The 18,770-nt window shown below is 40.5% G+C and overlaps 1 protein-coding gene across 1 annotated transcript; it reads left to right on the forward strand.

Annotated features, from left to right (window-relative positions):
• The first annotated feature begins 14,265 nt into the window (after positions 1-14,265).
• Positions 14,266-18,314, forward strand: LOC110522531 (fos-related antigen 2). Its single transcript, XM_021600978.2, has 4 exons — positions 14,266-14,778; positions 15,063-15,308; positions 16,012-16,119; positions 16,242-18,314. The coding sequence occupies exons 1-4, from the start codon at positions 14,665-14,667 to the stop codon at positions 16,794-16,796; spliced, it is 1,023 nt and encodes a 340-aa protein (XP_021456653.2). The 5' UTR covers positions 14,266-14,664; the 3' UTR covers positions 16,797-18,314.
• The last annotated feature ends 456 nt before the right edge of the window (positions 18,315-18,770 follow it).

The following is an 18,770-nucleotide window of genomic DNA, read 5'->3' on the forward strand; positions in this document are numbered from 1 at the left end:
TATATCAATGCATTGCCATGACCTGTGGTGGCTGAAGCAGAACTGCAGCTGCACTACTCATATCACTGCTGCCTTAACTCCCCTGCCTGTCTGAGAGATAGGGACATCTACTCTGTGTCTCTCTCCCACTCTGAAACGTAAAGAATCATTGGGTCACTGACTGCGACATATGCCTCGACGTGCCCGGACTTGGTGGCCGGAGGGCGTAGAGGCCCATAGAGCTTGACCACCAAGACCTGATGAGGTCTGGAAGGTTTTCTATGAGGGGCATTTAGCGTATGCGTGCGTGTGAATGGCTCTCCTGCAGAGAACACATCTGTTTGTGTCAGTCTCCGGTGCAGTATGCCTCAGTGCCTGCTGTTTAGCTGTGCTGTTCTCATCAACACAGGGCTGATACCCCAGGTTCCCAGCCGTTGGTTACAACAGAAGCTGTAGGAGCTGATCATTTGACAGCAGGCTCTCACTGCCTCTCGGGGCTCAGCTGATAGCCCTATGATTGATCAGACAGTTACACTATACAGTAGAGCAGGGCTTTTATGTAATTTTAGGCCCTTGAAGGCCAGAAGAGAAGAGTAGGGAGGTAGGCAATAAATAGGCCATAGAGGCAAAAGTAATTACAATTTAGCATTAATACTGGAGTGATAGATGTGCAGATGATGATGTGCAAGTAGAGATACTGGGATGCAAAAGAGCAAGAGGGTAAGTAATAATATGGGGATGAGGTAGTCGGGTGTGCTATTTACAGATTGGCTGTGTACAGGTACAGTTTTGTTGATGTTCTATGGACGGGCACCCAGTTTCAAACAGCCCTCTACTGAGAGTGTTGAACGACTGCCATTTGACAGCAAATAAAACTTGTAACTTGTATTTCCCCCGATGGAAAATTCCAGAGTCTCACCTGTTTGATACAGCACTCTCAATCCACAAAAGAAAACACTAATCTATGTTGTCTCGGTGTGTAGCTGTGTCTGTGTGTACATTTTTTTGTGTGTGTGTGTGTGGGGGGAGGGGGGGGGGGGGGGTTGGCTTTCATGAACTAACACTTACACTTTACTTTTTCCCCAATACTGTCACTGATTTTGCTGATAGCTACTTTACTGAGGAAAAATGTACTTACTATGACATGTGGTTGTCCCACCTAGCTATCTTAAGATGAATGTACAAACTGTAAGTCGCTCTGCATAAATCACTCAAATGTAAATGTGTGTGTTCATCAGTTACAGTACCATGAATTACTCCCGCCAATTAATTAATATGTAAGACATTAAATCAAATCATAAAATGGCCAATTAAGTATTTTCTCTTTGGCAGTACAACACAAATAAAATTCTGTTTCATTGCTGACAGCGACTCCAGACAGGCTTAATTTGAGAATAGGATTTAGCTGGCTGCTGAGCAACAAGCAGTATGTGTACATTGCCACCTGCTGGTCAAACTGTATGTTACATTGCAACATCACTGCTACAGACTGGTATGGAAGTGTCTCTTGACTCCCACATCTATAACCCTGAAAACCAGCTGTATATCAGAGCACTGACAATAAATGCATTTCCATAATATCTTATAGAATGCGTATTAAAAACAAACGCCGCTAACAGAACAAAAGAGAGTCTACGAATGTCATGGAATGAATGTGCATTCACAAATGAATCAGCTGGCATACAAAATCAAAGCACAATTCCACCACACCAACCTCCAATTAATAAGCGCAGACGGAATTAAAAATAAAATGCCATTTTAGTTTAGCAACAATGTATTTGTCCTATAATTCAGTAGGAAATCCAAAAATCTAAATAATTTAGCCGCAAAGAAATTAAATAAGGCTTGAACTTACCTGCTACATTGTTAGTCTGTGTAATAATTCTAAGGAAAGAATACCACAGAAGAAAACTGTAAAACATTTGTTTTATTATTATAGAGACTCAACTCACATAATAAATTCAAGTAAGGGCTTAGAACTCAGAAATTGCCTTCCAAACGTTGTTCGTTAGATGCAACACCCTACAGAGGAAGCTTCACTTGAAAATCAATTCAACATCCCTTAAACAATTATTGGAGAACGATAGATGAGCTCACTTGTACAGTACATAGTGAGAAAATGACTTTTAAGCTATAAACAGTTTAGTATTCAAGCGTTTTGTGTCCGCTCGGTTCTTAAATGGTAAACGGTTTCCGTTTCAAGACATAATAAATACACCCCTGGCCTACACAACATGGATTCCCCCTTCCCGACACACCCACTCAAACCAGGAAGTGACTATGGGTGTGGCTAAGGAGTGACTGGGGCAAAGCCCACAGCCTACACATATCTCAAGAAACCGTGAAAGCTTGTGGGTTACAGCGTGTTGTTATGCAGAAATGTAAGGGATAATCAACGAGGGGTTATACATTCTATGGAAAATAATGAACAATGTGGAAGGTGTGTTTCACAACACGCTAGCGGAGTTGAACCACTAACCTTCCACGGAGTTGCATTATTTCCCATAGAGAATGCATAGAGCCTCGAGTTGATTTTCCCTTTTACACCACAGGAGGCTGCTAAGGGAGAACGGCTCATAATAATGGCCGGAACGGAGCGAATGGAATGGTATCAGACACCTGGAAATCATGTGTATGATGTATTTGATACCATACCACCAATTCTGCTCCAGTCATTAGAACAACCCCGTTCTCCCCAATTAAGGTGCCAACAACCTCCTGTGTTTTATACCATGGCTATAATGTAACACATTTGCAGGTATAAATGTGTTCAACATCCACTGAAGTTCTAGCAAGTTTACTACAGTAGTTGCCTTGGTAACCAAATAAACAGACTTGCTAGTTTACCTAACCAAACCATCCGTCCTAGCTTACTATTATGAAAATCGAATCCAACAATTCCAAAAATGTTTTCAATTTCACTTTTGCTTTCAAAAGCAGCTCAGCCTCAAACATAGAACATTTAGGACTGAACTACAGCCATTGAATTCTACCGTGCTTATATAGAGGGTTGCCAAGTGAAGTACAATGGCCATGTTGGAAGACCACCGCATCAATTCTTCCTACATAACAGCTACCCCAAGCTACATGATAACAGTGCCTAAAACTACTTGGTTCATCACCATGGTCAATTTATGTGCTGTAATTTGGCTGCTCTAGCAAGGCAGGAAAGACAACGGGAAAACTATATTTTGACAGACACCAAGGAGATAAGACTCAAGAACTGCCAGAAGAAAGAAGAAACCTTTTTGCCCGTCAAAATCTGAACCCAGACAGCTGTCAGTACCGATCTTTTCATCACTGGTTAGTCTGATTTCCAGTTTAGTTTGGTTGTTATGGTAACCAGGTGTTAACAAGACTATGTTGCCAACATTAGCTAGAGAGAGTGTAGTCTATCCAGCATGCGTCTCTCTCATAATAATGTTCATAAAAATAATATAGCATTGCAGGCATCTTTCATCGCATTTGCAGACTAATGTAAGCCTACTACTCCTAAAGTGATGAGTAGAGTGGATAGTCTAAATGTAGTAACTCAATCTAATCACTGTGCATGGCTGAGCACGTAGTGGCATAGGCCTAAAGGCTATATCAGAGACCTTTCTTGTCTTTTCTTTGCACGGGAAAAATGTGGACTTTAATAATTCCATTTCAGGCAATTCTAATATCAAATCAAATCAAATGTATTTATATAGCCCTTCGTACATCAGCTGATATCTCAAAGTGCTATACAGAAACCCAGCCTAAAACCCCAAACAGCAAGCAATGCAGGTGTAGAAGCACGGTGGCTAGGAAAAACTCCCTAGAAAGGCCAAAACCTAGGAAGAAACCTAGAGAGGAACCAGGCTATGTGGGGTGGCCAGTCCTCTTCTGGCTGTGCCGGGTGGAGATTATAACAGAACATGGCCAAGATGTTCAAATGTTCATAAATGACCAGCATGGTCCAATAATAATAAGGCAGAACAGTTGAAACTGGAGCAGCAGCACAGCCAGGTGGACTGGGGACAGCAAGGAGTCATCATGTCAGGTAGTCCTGAGGCATGGTCCTAGGGCTCAGGTCCTCCGAGAGAGAGAAAGAAAGAGAGAAAGAGAGAATTAGAGAGAGCACACTTAAATTCACACAGGACACCGAATAGGACAGGAGAAGTACTCCAGATATTACAAACTGACCCTGGCCCCCCGACACATAAACTACTGCAGCATAAATACTGGAGGCTGAGACAGGAGGGGTCAGGAGACACTGTGGCCCCATCCGAGGACACCCCCGGACAGGGCCAAACAGGAAGAATATAATACACTTTGTATGCCTGGAGACATTAGCAGAATCTTCTTTAATACGACAAATAACAGAATAGCCTAAGCCTTCTCTGCTGATCCTGACAAACAGATCAATAAAAACGACCTTGTCTTTAATGCAACCATCTAATTTAGGCCAGCAAATAGGTGAGACACAAATTGCACAATATGACGTCCATCTAGACTGGAGGAGAACATATTGTCCAAAAACACTCTAGTGGCACTGACCCAATGATCATGTCATGAGAAAATGTATGGACATGACAGCATAGGACACAGGCCTCAATGGGATAGGACAACCTGCTGTCTTAACTATTGGTTGTTTCAGCCCAACAATAGATGTAATCTTTATACAGTGGGGCAAAAATACTTGTTTTTCACCATAATTTGCAAATAAATTCGTTAACCTACAATGTGATTTTCTGGATTTTTTTCTAATTTTGTCTGTCATAGTTGAAGTGTACCTATGATGAAAATTACAGGCCTCTCTAATCTTTTTAAGTGGGAGAACTTGCACAATTGGTGGCTGACTAAATACTTTTTTGCCCCACTGTATGACACTAAAACACCTGAATGAATTCAACACAACCAAAAACTCATGAGGCCTGGTGGTATAGGTGACCTGAAGAAGTGATATTCTAACATCAGGTGTGCTTTGTATTTTTTGATGTACTGTAGGATGAGCTGACCTCTATCAAGAAACTTATGTCGATTGGATTCCCACTGCGAAGATGAGCAATGCGGCTGCAGCATCAGTTTCCTCTTCTACTATTTCATCATTTTCCGGATATTAAAGGAGACATCCCTCAGTTACACAAAATGGTTACTAGTAAAGCATTATTTTATTAACTATTTTTTCATTAATAGATACAAATATTCAAATTGCATGTGTGCATCCAAATCACTTAAACACTTAGTTTTGCTAGAAAACAAACAGCTAACACTTGATTCAGGAATAAAGCACTACAAAACATGCTAGGAAATATGCAAACTATTATGGCCATGAAATTCAACCTTGAATTCCACTGAAAAAATCTGCATCTTTCACTGTAATTAAAAAAAAAAAATAGTCATCCTGAAAGTTCTCACATCAATTTGTTACATTTGTTTGTGTGCAACTATAAACAGTAGGACACAAGGATATCTTGGTTAAAATGACTACTGAATACTTTTTTGTATATGCTAATGGTGAAATATTCTGGATCAATGAAGCAGAAAGGGGTAGTATGCCACATGTGGCAAACGGTTGCTGAGTAACCATGTTATTGGCATGCTGGCTGAGTTGCCAAGCGACCAACAGACAGCTTGCAGATGTAAGTCAGCTGTTACATCAGAGACAGATTTATGAAACAATAGGGTATGCTATGGTGAGGCAGGAAACGGATAAGGGCTCTAAATATAGTCCCTCGAGAGGCACTGTTGGTCTGAGAGGCACCGGAAGAAACAGTGCATTGTAATAACGTAGCACAGTTACTATATAATGGTTTGCACTAGATCTCATGCAGCATTTTCCCAAAATGTTATGGAACACTTATGTAGAACAAACATGCCTCCGCTCTATTCATGACATTTCTATCTGCAATGTTCCACGATGTTCGCCTAATGAACATGGCCCAGGTGAACACTCTGGCTCCCACAATTACTCACTCTCATTCCCTCAGTCTTTTCCTACTCCTCTTTCTGCTTTTTGTCTGCTTTTTGTCCAACTCCTACTCACACTTTCACTCCTCCTACTCCCCCTGCTGACGTCACAGAGCACATAACACAGGAATCTATAGCTCAGCTCCATTTCATATGAATTATCTAAACAGGAGCACAGACACTGACACAGATATAGACGCACACACACACACACACACACACACACACACACACACAGACACACAATGTAGAGAATAACAAGCTTCCTTTCTAAATTATAACATAATCTTATTTTAAAGATGCAATATGCAGAAATCAATACGCCATTTCATGTTTGCTAACATTCTAATAGTTTGCCTAATTTCAGCTCATGTGACAAAACAAACAATACTGTAGAGAATTATTGTACCATTTAAACCTCTGTGAAATATATTTTCAATAACCAAAAAGATTGTATTTTCAGTTGTTTGAAGCTGGTGTACAAAAACAAAAGTAAAAGAAGAAAAAACTAAACTTAAAGAGGAATTTCACACATCAGGAATGTGGAATTATTTTTATCCTGTCTGAGGCATTTCCAGGTCAGTAAGATGTGTTTCACACATAATTGCCCAGGAGTAAGGAAAGTATGGGCTTTGCTCGTTGAATGATACACTCTATGATGGCTTCTGGTGATGGGGAGAGGATGGGTTTTTTTTTTTTTTTTTTAACGGCGGCAGACATTAACAACACAATCCTTTGGGAAAACTGAAAGAACTGACCAGACCACAATCACTTCAAGTGATTCCTCTCATCAACATGAATTTGACAGTGGAGCATTTCTTTTGTTGCTACATGGTGACATTCAATCATACATGTTTCAACCGGAATATAGCAAAGATGAATCGAAACAAAGAGTTGGATTTAGCTAGAAGCTCAGCTTCTACAGCCGATGCCAGCTCCAAGGGTGTAGATGACAAATACGGTGGCTAGCTAAATAAGTTATTTTTCCTGCAAGCCACAAGTCGGTCCTTGGATGGGAGACCACATGCTGCTGGAAGTGGTGTTGGAGGGCCAGTAGGAGGCCACCTTTCCTCTGGTCAAAAGGAATATCCCATTTCCCTGACATTGCCCTGTGTGGGTTGCTGTTATTGGATGGGTGTTAACCCTGGTATCCTGGCTAAATTACCAATATGGCTCTCATACCATCATGGTCACCTAATCATTCCCAGCTCACAACTGGTTCATTCATCCCCTGTAACTATTCCCCTGGTTGTTGCTGTAAATGAGAATGTGTTCTCAGTCAACTTACCTGGTAAAATGAGGGATAAATAAAAAACCTATGACTAAAAATAGAAGAGGTTTTACAATATAATATATTTTTTTGCTAAACCGCTTATCAAAAAGCTGATAGTAGTAGTATTTCCACTGCAACATGCTAATTGCTAATCTGTTAGCTAACATTTTTACGACACCAATAATCACAAAAGATTGATGGCTTGATCACAAGATAACACTGATATAAAGTAATATGTTTCTTAAAAGCTGTTGAATATGGCATTAATATGGGGTGCTACGCTAGGCATGACACAGGATTCAAAACAGATGTAAATAACAAGTATAGGCTATCCAGCAAGCAAGGTAGCTAGCTAAGTTTACTAGTTAACAGTGAGGATAAACAATAATAGAACAATTTACTGTAACTCTTGTAAATCTTTAAAACTGATGAGCTGGTTTTACTATGAAAAAAAATATTTGCCTAAGCATGCCTGTTAGACATGGCTGTAGCTAAATACTGTTTGCCTACCTACCTAGGTACATTTGAATGGTCTGGTCACTATGTAAAGGTTGAGGGTTATACCATATTTATTTATATTTCTCGAAATGTAATTTCTGTGCCTGTCCACATGTATGCATGTTCAACTAGTCTTCGCTAACGTTAAGTTGGAAATGAATCTGAAGGTTCCTTTCGGATCGTTACATATTCTATCCCAAAAAAGAGCCAATTATACAGATTATTCAGGGGTGACCAACCGGCTCGATTCGGTCTTATGTAGCAACATGGTATATCATACATTGCATTTGATGAACAATGGGAAAGTAATTCTGCTTTGAAAGTTGATGAACTTGTAACCTCACTTTTGAGAAAATGGCCTTTGAATGTTTTAGTACCAACTGGAGAGCTCTTCTTTGTCTACACCCATTCTGCATCGTGAACATCCTAGACGCTTTAGCCCGACCCATATCTTTAACGGTTGATTCGAGCGTTCCGTACTAACAACAGCAGTCAAGCACCCAAGCTAACTGGCTAACTTGCTAGCTACTTCCATACACAAATGAGAGAACAGTTCACGGAACATTACACGCTCTAGCAGAGCTGGTTACACTGTTTTTATGTTATCCAAAGCTTTTGTGACTGCAACTTGTTGGTGACTGCAACTGTGCTGTCAGATTGTTCTTTCGAAAATTCAGAGCGTTTTGACCTCGGAGCATTCAGAGCGCACATTGGATGCTCTGGCCGATGAGTAGGGTTGATCCGAGCGTTCAGACCTCACAATGGCAGTCAAGCACCCAAGCTAACTAGCTAACAAGGTTAGCTTGCTAGCTACTTCCAGACACAAATGAGAGAACAACTCACTCTGGCCATTTTACTCACTCTAGCAGAGCTGGATAGGCTGTTTTCATGTTATCCAGAGCATTGGTGACTGTAACTGTGCTTCTGGCAACAATTTAATGATGCTTTTTGGCTGGCGTTTACTGACACCGGCCATATTCAGCAGGTGATGAACGTTCGGAAATTAATCAGATATTCTGCGCTCTAACACACTCAGAAGAGAGTGCTCTGAAATTGGAGTAGATGGCCTGATTGAATTTACGAACGCACCCGAAATGGTTACTTGCATAGAGTATTTTGTTAAGACATGTAACTAGCTAGCTAGGTAAACAATGAGCCAAAATCCTATCTCGTGATGTTACCACCCTGCCTGAATCTGCAGGTAGGTAACCATTTGACTTTGTCAAAATTAGAAACTTTTAATATCTGAAAATTTAGCTAGCTAGACTATCGTACCCGCATACTTCATGGTTGGACGCTTCTCCCTGTCACGGATACCATGGTTGCCCTTAGTCTGAAGGTGTAATCCAGACACAGGTGTTTTCTCAATCTCTTTAGCTATCATACTCAGTCCTCCAGAAAGTGGAGAGCGACACTTATATACAGTTGAAGTCGGAAGTTTACATACAGCTTTGCCAAATACATTTAAACTCAAGTTTTTCACAATTCCTGACATTTAATCCCAGTAAATAATCTCTGTTTTAGGTCAGTTAGGATCACCACTTTATTTTAAGAATGTGAAATGTCAGAATAATAGTAGAGAGAATGATTTATTTCAGCATTTATTTATTTCATCATCAGTCTGGCTTTTTTTAATGGTGGTTTTGGAGCCGTGGCTTCTTCCTTGCTGAGTGGCCTTTCAGGTTATGTCAATATAGGACTCGTTTTACTGTGGATATAGATACTTTTGTACGTTTCCTCCAGCATCTTCACGAGGTAATTTGCTGTTGTTCTGGAATTGATTTGCACTTTTCGCAACAAAGTATGTTCATCTCTAGGAGACAGAATGCATCTCTTGCCTGAGTGGTATGATGGCTGTGTGGTCCCATGGTGTTTATACTTGAGTACTATTGTTTGTACAGATGAATGTGGTACCTTCAGGCGTTTGGAAATTGTTCCCAAGGATTAACAAGGCTTGTGGAGGTCGATAATTTGTATTCTGAGGTCTTGGCTGATTTCTTTTGATTTTCCCATGATGTCAGGCAAAGAGGCGCTGAGTTTGAAGGTAGGCCTTGAAATACATCCACAGGTACACCTCCAATTGACTCAAATGATGTCAATTAGCATTTCAGAATACTGTAGGTAAAATGAGTCCTTCCAATTTGTTCATTCAAAGCAATAAACATCAATAGAGATGAAAACCTTGTTTAATTTATATTTGTTCAAGACAAACATGATTTATTCCACCCATGTCTTTTATCCCCAAAACAACAAATAGCGCGTTTATTGATAAATGTGATCTAGCAGAGGTAAATGGCAAATATTAACCATGTATGTTGTCTATATTGCTTGTAATTGATATAAGTCAACATCTAAGTATTAAGTATTTTTACGTAAATTGTTATGGCTGTATTGTTTTAAAAACCCAATAATGTTGTGGGTCCATCATACATTGGGTGAATAACAAAAACATGACCACAACACAATAATTAAGGATTTAAACCATCTGTCTGAAATGGTCTCTTTTCCGACTGTAAAAGGATAAATATTCACACGCAACACCATGGTCAAGAAAGGTTGAATACATTGGCCATTCTATCAATCTAGCATGACTTCTGCCGCATTCAAAACAACTGGAAACTCAGAACTGGGAAATCTCTGACTTCGGTGTGTTTGAAACAACTGGGAACTGAGCTCCGACTGGGAAAATATGTTTTGAACGTTAATCCAACTTGGAATTTCAAGTCGGGAACTCGGGCCTCCTTCTAGAGCTCAGACTTTCCGACCTGAAGATCACTGACATTATGATTCGACCTCGTTTTTTCCCGAGTTCCAAGTTGTCTTGAAAGCACCATAAATCCAGAGAATGACAGAATTTGATGACAAAGTTTGCCCACAAGGACCGCCGCACCACCTTCCTGTTCAAGTAAGCACAGCACAAAAATGGTAAGTCAAAAAATTGGTATAATGTATTGTATGCTACTGCATAAATGATGTAATAGGCCAGGGATATACAGTGCATTCGGAAAAGTATTTAGAACCCTTGACTTTTTCCACATTTCGTTACGTTACAACCATATTCTAAAATGTAATTGTTTTTTTCCTCATCAATCTCTACACAATAGTCTACAATGAGAAATCAAAAACAGTACCTTTTTCATTTTGGGAAATGTATTGCAAATAAAAACTGAAATATCACATTTACATAAGCATTCAGTCCCTTTACTCAGTACTTTGTTGAAGCACCTTTACCAGCAGTTACAGTCTCGAGTCTTCTTGGGAATGACGCTACAAGCTTGGAACAACTGTATTTGGGGAGTTTCTTCCATTCTTCTCTACAGACCCTCTCAAGCTCTGTCAGGTTGGATGAGGAGTGTTAATCAATTTTAGAATAAGGCTGTAATGTAACAGAATGTCAAGGGGAAAAAGTCAAGGGGTCTGAATACTTTGCGAATGGACTGTATAAAGGGCAATTGAAATAATTGTTAAGGGGAATTCAAGTTTAAATCTCATGGATATAATAATTTGCATATGTCCCAGGATGCTTTGCAGTGCTACATTCCCAACTCCAAATGTTAGTTTTGATTGAAAACAAACATCTTACCTGTTAATGGGTCCAGCTTCAGTCAGTTGATTCTAGCCACACTTTATGCTTGTTCTAGTCGAGCAGGTTAGTCTCCTATTCAGAGGACCCCCACTTTTGTTAGTGTCTTATTGGTCAAGGTCACACCAAATACTTAGCACTACATCTCATTCAGCCTATCAGCAGCCTTGATTCCCGGGACTTCAGTTTCAGTTGGTCTATGACCCCAATACGCTGTGTGGTCAGAAACGTGCTTTTCCAATCCTAATGAGCACTTCCACAGTTTTCCCCCATGCTGAACTTTTCCTCTCGTGGACTGAATCCCTGTATGTCTGATGTTTAATTGTGCATGCATCTAAACGACCACATAGTTAATGTCAGTTATCACTGGACATGATTCTCAGATATCTGAACCATGAGTGGTCAAATGTGTGTGTGATGTGTGAGTGTGGACATCTTCCATTAAACTCCCCTTAACTTGGACATCTGCCTCATCCTTGTTCTGACCGGACATTCTGTAGTGGTTGCTACCGGCCTTAAGCCAGTACCTAAGGTTTCTTATTATATTATATTCATGGTCCTTTGATTCTCTACAACCCTACACCTTTTTTTTCCGGCTGTGAATATGCATATGGAATTTAAATGTGCTTTCCTAATCACCAAATAATTGTAAATAAAATCATTTAACTACATAATGTAAAAACATATGTCAAATTGATGTTGAATATAAGAGCCAGATGCTCTCTTAATTCTACCCGGATGAGTTTCAGTGGTCTGGGGTGCAGGCTTCGAACTTGTAGCTGATGAGAGTCAAAATGGTTTAATTCCACCTTCTGGGCAACACTGAAAATATGTCTGCTTTCCTCTGAGAAAAAATAAAAAAATTGGCAAGATGGTTATGGAAAACAGCCGAAGTGGAATGAATTGCCAACAATAACAGAACTGTAGTAAAATGCACTTCAATCTAAAAAGCAATTATCACATTCCCTTTTCAAAGCAAAAAACCCAGTCTTCACACAAGTTTTACTACAAACACTATTAGACACAGTCAAGATTGCATTTATGTAACAACAGCAGATGTGAGATGCATCAATACAAGATATGTAACCTACCTCAGTTACCTCGCACTGTATGCACATGATGTGGGTTCAGCTATGCCTCTCTCTCACAGTTCAACTATATATACAGTCCATTCGGAAAGTATTCAGACCCCTTGACATTTTCCACATGTTGTTACGTTACAGCCTTATTCTAAAATGGATTAAATATGTTTTTTTCCTCATCAATCTACACACAATACACCAGGCTTTAAGACATTTTTGCAAATGTATTAAAAATGAAAAAACAGAAATACTTTATTTACATAAGTATTCAGACCCTTTGCTATAACACAAATTGAGCTCAGGTGCATCCTGTTTTCATTAATCATCCTTGAGATGTTTCTACAACTTGATTGGAGTCCTTCTGTTGTAAATTCAATTGATTGGACATGATTTGGAAAGGCACACACCTGTCTATGTGAGTTCCCACAGTTGACAGTGCATGTCAGAGCAAAAACCAATCCATGAGGTCAAAGCAATTGTCTGTAGAGCTCCGAGACAGGATCGTGTTGAGGCACAGATCTGGGGAATGATACCAAAAAATGTCTGCATCATTGAAGATCCCCAAGAACACAGTGACCTCCATCATTCTGAAATGGAAAAAGTTTATAACCACCAAGGACTTCATAGAGCTGTCCGCCCGGCCAAGATGAGCATCGGGGGAGAAGGGCCTTGGTCAGGGACGTGAACAAGAACCCAATTGTCACTGACAGAGCTCCAGCGTTCCTTTGTGGAGATGGGAGAATCTTCCAGAAGGACAACCATCTCTGCAGTACTTCACCAATCAGGCCTTTATGGTAGAGTGGCCAGACAGAAGCCACTCCTCAGTAACATTTCAGTTTTTTATTTTTAATACATTTTCCAAAATTAAAAAAAATCTCTGTTTTTTCTCTCATTATGTGGAGATTGATGAGGACAAAAAAAACATTTGAATCAATTTTAGAATAAGGCTGTAATGTAACAAAATATGGAAAACGTCAAGGGGTCTGAATACTTCCCAAATGCATTGTATAAATGCAGATGCCAAGTTGGCAGCGAGGGATTTAGGTCTCCACTGATGAAAACATATGTTGTGGCCTATTAATAATGTGAGACACGGTGTGCTGTGGACAAGACTCTGGGAACACCATGTTCTCCTTAAATACTTACAGGAACAGCAGCCAGGGTTTAAGACCCTCCATGGATATACCCTGTGCCCTGCCATTGTCCGCTCTGAAAAGAGGCGCATGTTAATCACACATAAAGCCCAGAGTTGAGCAGAGGGTCTGGTGAGCTCAGAATGAATGCATACACACACCATCCCAATAGGTGTAATTGTGGTCAGAAAAATAAAGGCTAAACACACACACACAGGGGGAATCACTTTTCTCCTTTACAGAGAAATTCTGACTTCAATTTTTATATAGTTTTTATATTCCATTTTTTTTTCAACACTCTTCTATCAATCAATATTTAATTAGGTTTCTTATCTTCTGTTCCTCTGGACAACACAATGCAGACAATCTCAAGTCTGTTGTGAGGGGAGGCTAAATGCCGAAGGGAGAGAACAAAAGCCTGCTGTAAATTAAAGCTCATCCACTTTACATAATGAGGGAGACAGACATATAAAAGAAGACTGCCTTGAGGTCCAGCTGAAAAAGTCCTAGAGAGAAGAAATAAAATATGTGTGCTTAAATACAGCAGTTATATGGCAATAACCACATCCAACCTCTGCTTACATCCGCTTGCTTCTGTCCAGATCTTTTACTCTGATTTCACAATTCATTCGCGGTTTCCTGTTTCCTGAGCGACATGTTGTTTTATCTGAAGCCCGAAGAAGCTAAGCCTACAGCTCTCATCTCTGCAGCGCTGGACGGAAACACTCTTGTATGTGACGTCAATTAAACCGTGGTAGCTACCCACACACTTCAGCTCTGACGGCAATTGTCCTTTTTTTGGATGCCTGCGTCAGCAAGACCTTTTTAAAATCACCACATGGCATACATGGAATCAGTTGACCATATTTGCAATTTCCATGATGTGTTAAAGAGTTTTTCAGACATTGTATTATCACCGAGGTACCGGATCTAGAATTTATCCCATTTGGCTATAAATAAGTTTCAGTCTTCACAGTCGCAGCTACCTCCGTCTCCCCATGCGCCTGGATGATGACGTGCAGGTCCAGGCAGAACGATAGATTTCAACAGCATCACTTCATAAAATATAGTCTTTCTATTGACAAATTAACTATTTAATTGGTACTAGTAAACGGCGACTAAATAATTAGAGTTTTGTCCACTGCCTTCTGAGTGTTTGTTGGCTCGCGGAACATACGGACCATGCATCTGAACCACTCCGCGGACCACGAGACCACTCTCCGTGGCGGGAAAAGGGGTCAGCTCGAGCTCTCCTCCGACGCCATCAATAGTTGGGCATCCTCAAAATCCCAACAGGTATTCGTATGCCTATTCTACATAAATTAAAATTACACGTTTGCTTCAAATAGCCTACTTTGTGAAAAAAATACCATATATAGGCAATATTGATTGGTTGGTTAATTATGATAAAATGGAAATGAAGTGTAGGCAAGGTAAATAGGCTAAGGCAACAATTTCATTATTGAGTAGTACTACTTGGAAACAAGCTAAGACTGAAGCAGCCATAGCCTACCACTTTATAATGCAAAAGTTCATGTAGCCTACTGTGTTTCAATTGTTATTTTTCTCTCCCTCGCCAGTATCCTGTCAAAATGCAGCTACCCAGCAGTTCCTTCATCCCCACCATCAATGCCATCACGTCCAGTCAGGAGCTGCAGTGGATGATCCAGCCAGCCATTCTAGCCTCCAAGCCTGGCCACTGCCTACCCTCTCACCCCTACCAGCCCCTGGACATCAGCAGTAGCCTGGGGCCTGGGAGCCACACAAGGCTCGGGGTAATACGGACAGTGGGCAACACGCATGGAAGGAGCAGGCGTAGTGATCAGGTAACAGTAAGCAAAGACACTGTACAGGAAGACCGAGAGGCTTTGACTAAGGGATATGGATATGTTGTTAATATTGTGGATATAATAATGATAAAATATTGTTATTGCAATATACAGTTTCTCACAGTAGATCAAAATATCAATGTATTCATACTGCAATATATTTTATTTCTGTAAGTAGCCTATAGCAGTGGTTCCCAACTCAGTACAGCTTTAAACTTTTTTTGGACGTTATAATAGTAGAATGTACATGGTGCAATTTCTAAATTGGGTAGTGCATCATCAGTTCCTCTTGTCATGTCAGTCATTGTGAACTTTAGTAAGCCATTTGTCAGAAATGACCAGATCAACTAGCGCATGTCAGCTAATGTTTTTTTATTTAGGTTTTTAACCCATGTATATTGTTGTACATTTTTTTTTCACTCAAATATCACATGCATACACATTAGGCATGGCAAAATGTGTAGATTTGCAGGAAATAAGCTTACAACCAGCAAAATTCTGAGTGTGAACAGTTTGTGTCATGAACAGTGCTTGTGCCTATAGAAATAGATGCTGGAAGGGGGGCCCCGAATGAAAAGGTTTGGGAACCACTGGTCTATAGTATCCCTCTCATGTTAGAGTTGACCTTTTTTTATTCAAGTGAATGGCATATCCAGCCCAATGCTGTTTCTCACTGTTTCTCACTGTTTTCCATCAACAGTTGAACCCAGCTGAAGAGGATAGGAGAAGGTTGAGGAGAGAAAGGAACAAGCTGGCTGCTGCCAAGTGTCGCAACCACAGGAAGGAGCTGACTGACCAACTGCAAGGAGTGAGTCCAAACAGAGAGAATGACCAGTCAGTCAATACTGTAGCTCTACCTACCTACGGTTTTGTAAGTATAGATGGATGTTGATGGTTATGAACTATGAACTCTGTTGTCTGTCCTATAAGGAGACTGATGAACTGGAGAGAGAGCAGGCCTGCTTGAAGACCCAGGTTGAGAGGCTCCAGGAGGAGAGAGAGAAGCTAGAGCGCATGTTAGTGTCGCATGCCGCAGTGTGTCTACTGGGCTGTGACGGCCATCCCCAGGCCCAGCCACTGCCCCCTCCTGCCCCGACCATGTACCCCACAGCCACCTCCCCCCTGGCCAAACCCCTGAGCCCCCCTCCCGCGATAAAGCAGGAGCCTCAGGAGGAGATGCTGTTCTCCTTTCACCACCATGAACACTGCGCCATCAAACCCACCTATCGCCATGTAGAAGAGTACTGTCCCAGTGTCGACAGCTTCACCACCCCGTCCATGGTGAGCTGCAGCCCAGCCCGTTTGGTGGATCTATCCTGTCCCATGCGGTCTCACCATCACCCCAGCCTGGGTGGGCAGGATAGGTCATTCCGGGAAGAGGCCCTTCCCAACAACTTGCTCTCCAAGCCTCTCCCTGGTAGTGACATGAGTCTTGAGGATGGACTACTGGGACCACGATTCTCCCCCAACTTGTTGACTCTGTAAGGCAATGATTTACAGTAAAGTGGACAAATATAATGTACAGCGCTGTACTGTACTTTAATCACTATGGCATGTTCAGATGTTCAGCTATTCTTTGAAATACTTGACCAGCAACTGATTTGGTCTGCCTGGTATAATGGAACTAATGGAATTGTCCCAAAAGTACAAACTCCATGCTAAGGCCTAGATTCAATCAGATCGAGTGTTAAACTGTGATAGCAGACACACGAATAACAAATGTTTTTGCTGTCAGAGGTGGAACTGCGTTTGAGCCATCAAATCGGTGAGTAGCTGCTCTTGCAATCATTGTCAAGAAGCCACATCTGTCCCCACTCGCTTTGGAAGTTCAGAGCGAGAAAGTGTAGCCTATATATAAATAATTACGCTCAAATTGAAAAATAATTAAACTATATAAAGAGGATTTCTATCAGCCTATTTGATGTGTAGATTCCATCTCACATTCCAGTGTTCTAACTTGGAACAAGGCTGCATGTGATTTCTGTTAATGTGACTGTGAAGCTAATGGCAATATCCGCTTTAGGTATAATGCCTGGAGCTACTTGTGGATTTGACAGCTCTAACAGCAGTTCCACCTCTGACACCACCAAAACAACCGCAATACTGATGTCACTAAAGCGGTTCTGATTGAATAGAGCACTTTCTCAAGCACAGACTAGGCTATAGTATACTGTCAAGTATCTAAAAGTTTGACATGTGTATTTTACTGAGCTCTGGAGAGGATTCTTCCCTTGTAAGAGGAAGATAAAGGTTTAACTAGATATTCTTTGTTAATCAGAAATTAACATCACAATTCCTTTACAAGTTTGGCTCTTGTCAATACTTCAATCATATCCATTTTCAAACTGAAAATCGATTGACTGGTAGTTTGGTTTGTTAGACGCTAGATGGTGCTGCAAGACATTGCCTTGGCACAACTGTAAAGCACTACTGTAAATCACAATGGCAAATATTTATTAACCATTAGTTCTGTTTAGTATTTAATTATTTAATTGCTGTGCCATTTATTAAAGCCAATCTGTATGTAGAAGCCATTTTATGATTTTAAGTTGGAATAATGAGTTGTCACGACAATACTGACACATTTTCTACAGTCAAATGTGATATGAACACAATGCAAACATTACTTACCATACATCTGAGGTAGAAGTGTCATAGCAATATTGTCATCCACAATTATTTGCTATAATGTTGACCTTTATATTTATCTCATATTGTGTGTTATTCATTCTTGACGGTTTTCATTAGGTTTCAATGTATTATTCGAGGCAGTACAATATATTAATAGGAAGAGTATTTGTTGTATAGTTTGCTGTGAGAAACATATTTTAAAATATGAATTGCTGGCAGTATGATCATAATATATAAGACCTCTCTAAGTATACAGACTCTGGGGACAAAACGTTATCTACAGTTGAAGTCGGAAGTTTACATACACCTTAGCCAAGACATTTAATCCAAGTAAAAATTCCCTGTTTTAGGTCAGTTGGGATCATTTCAAGAATGTGAAATTTCAGAATAATAGTGGAGAGAATTATTTATTTCAGATATTATTTATTTTGTTACCTTTCCAGTGGGTCAAAAGTTTACATACAGTCAATTAGTATTTGATAGCATTGCCTTTAAATTCTTTAACTTGGGTCAAACATTCCAGGTAGCCTTCCACAAGCTTTCCACAATACGTTGGGTGACAGAGCTGGTGTAACTGAGTCAGGTTTCTAGGCCTCCTTGCTCGCACACGCTTTTTCAGTTCTGCCACCAATTTTCTGTAGGATTGAGGTCAGGGCTTTGTGATGGCCACTCCAATACCTCAACTTTGTTGTCCTTAAGCCATTTTGCCACAACTTTGGAAGTATGCTTGGGGTCATTGTCCATTTGGAAGACCCATTTGCAACCAATTTGCAACCATCCCCCTTTTTCCTCCAAACATGACAAGGGTCATTATGACCTTACAGTTGA

Source organism: Oncorhynchus mykiss, chromosome 4 (genome assembly GCF_013265735.2).
Source record: "Oncorhynchus mykiss isolate Arlee chromosome 4, USDA_OmykA_1.1, whole genome shotgun sequence".
Classification (NCBI taxonomy): domain Eukaryota; kingdom Metazoa; phylum Chordata; class Actinopteri; order Salmoniformes; family Salmonidae; genus Oncorhynchus; species Oncorhynchus mykiss.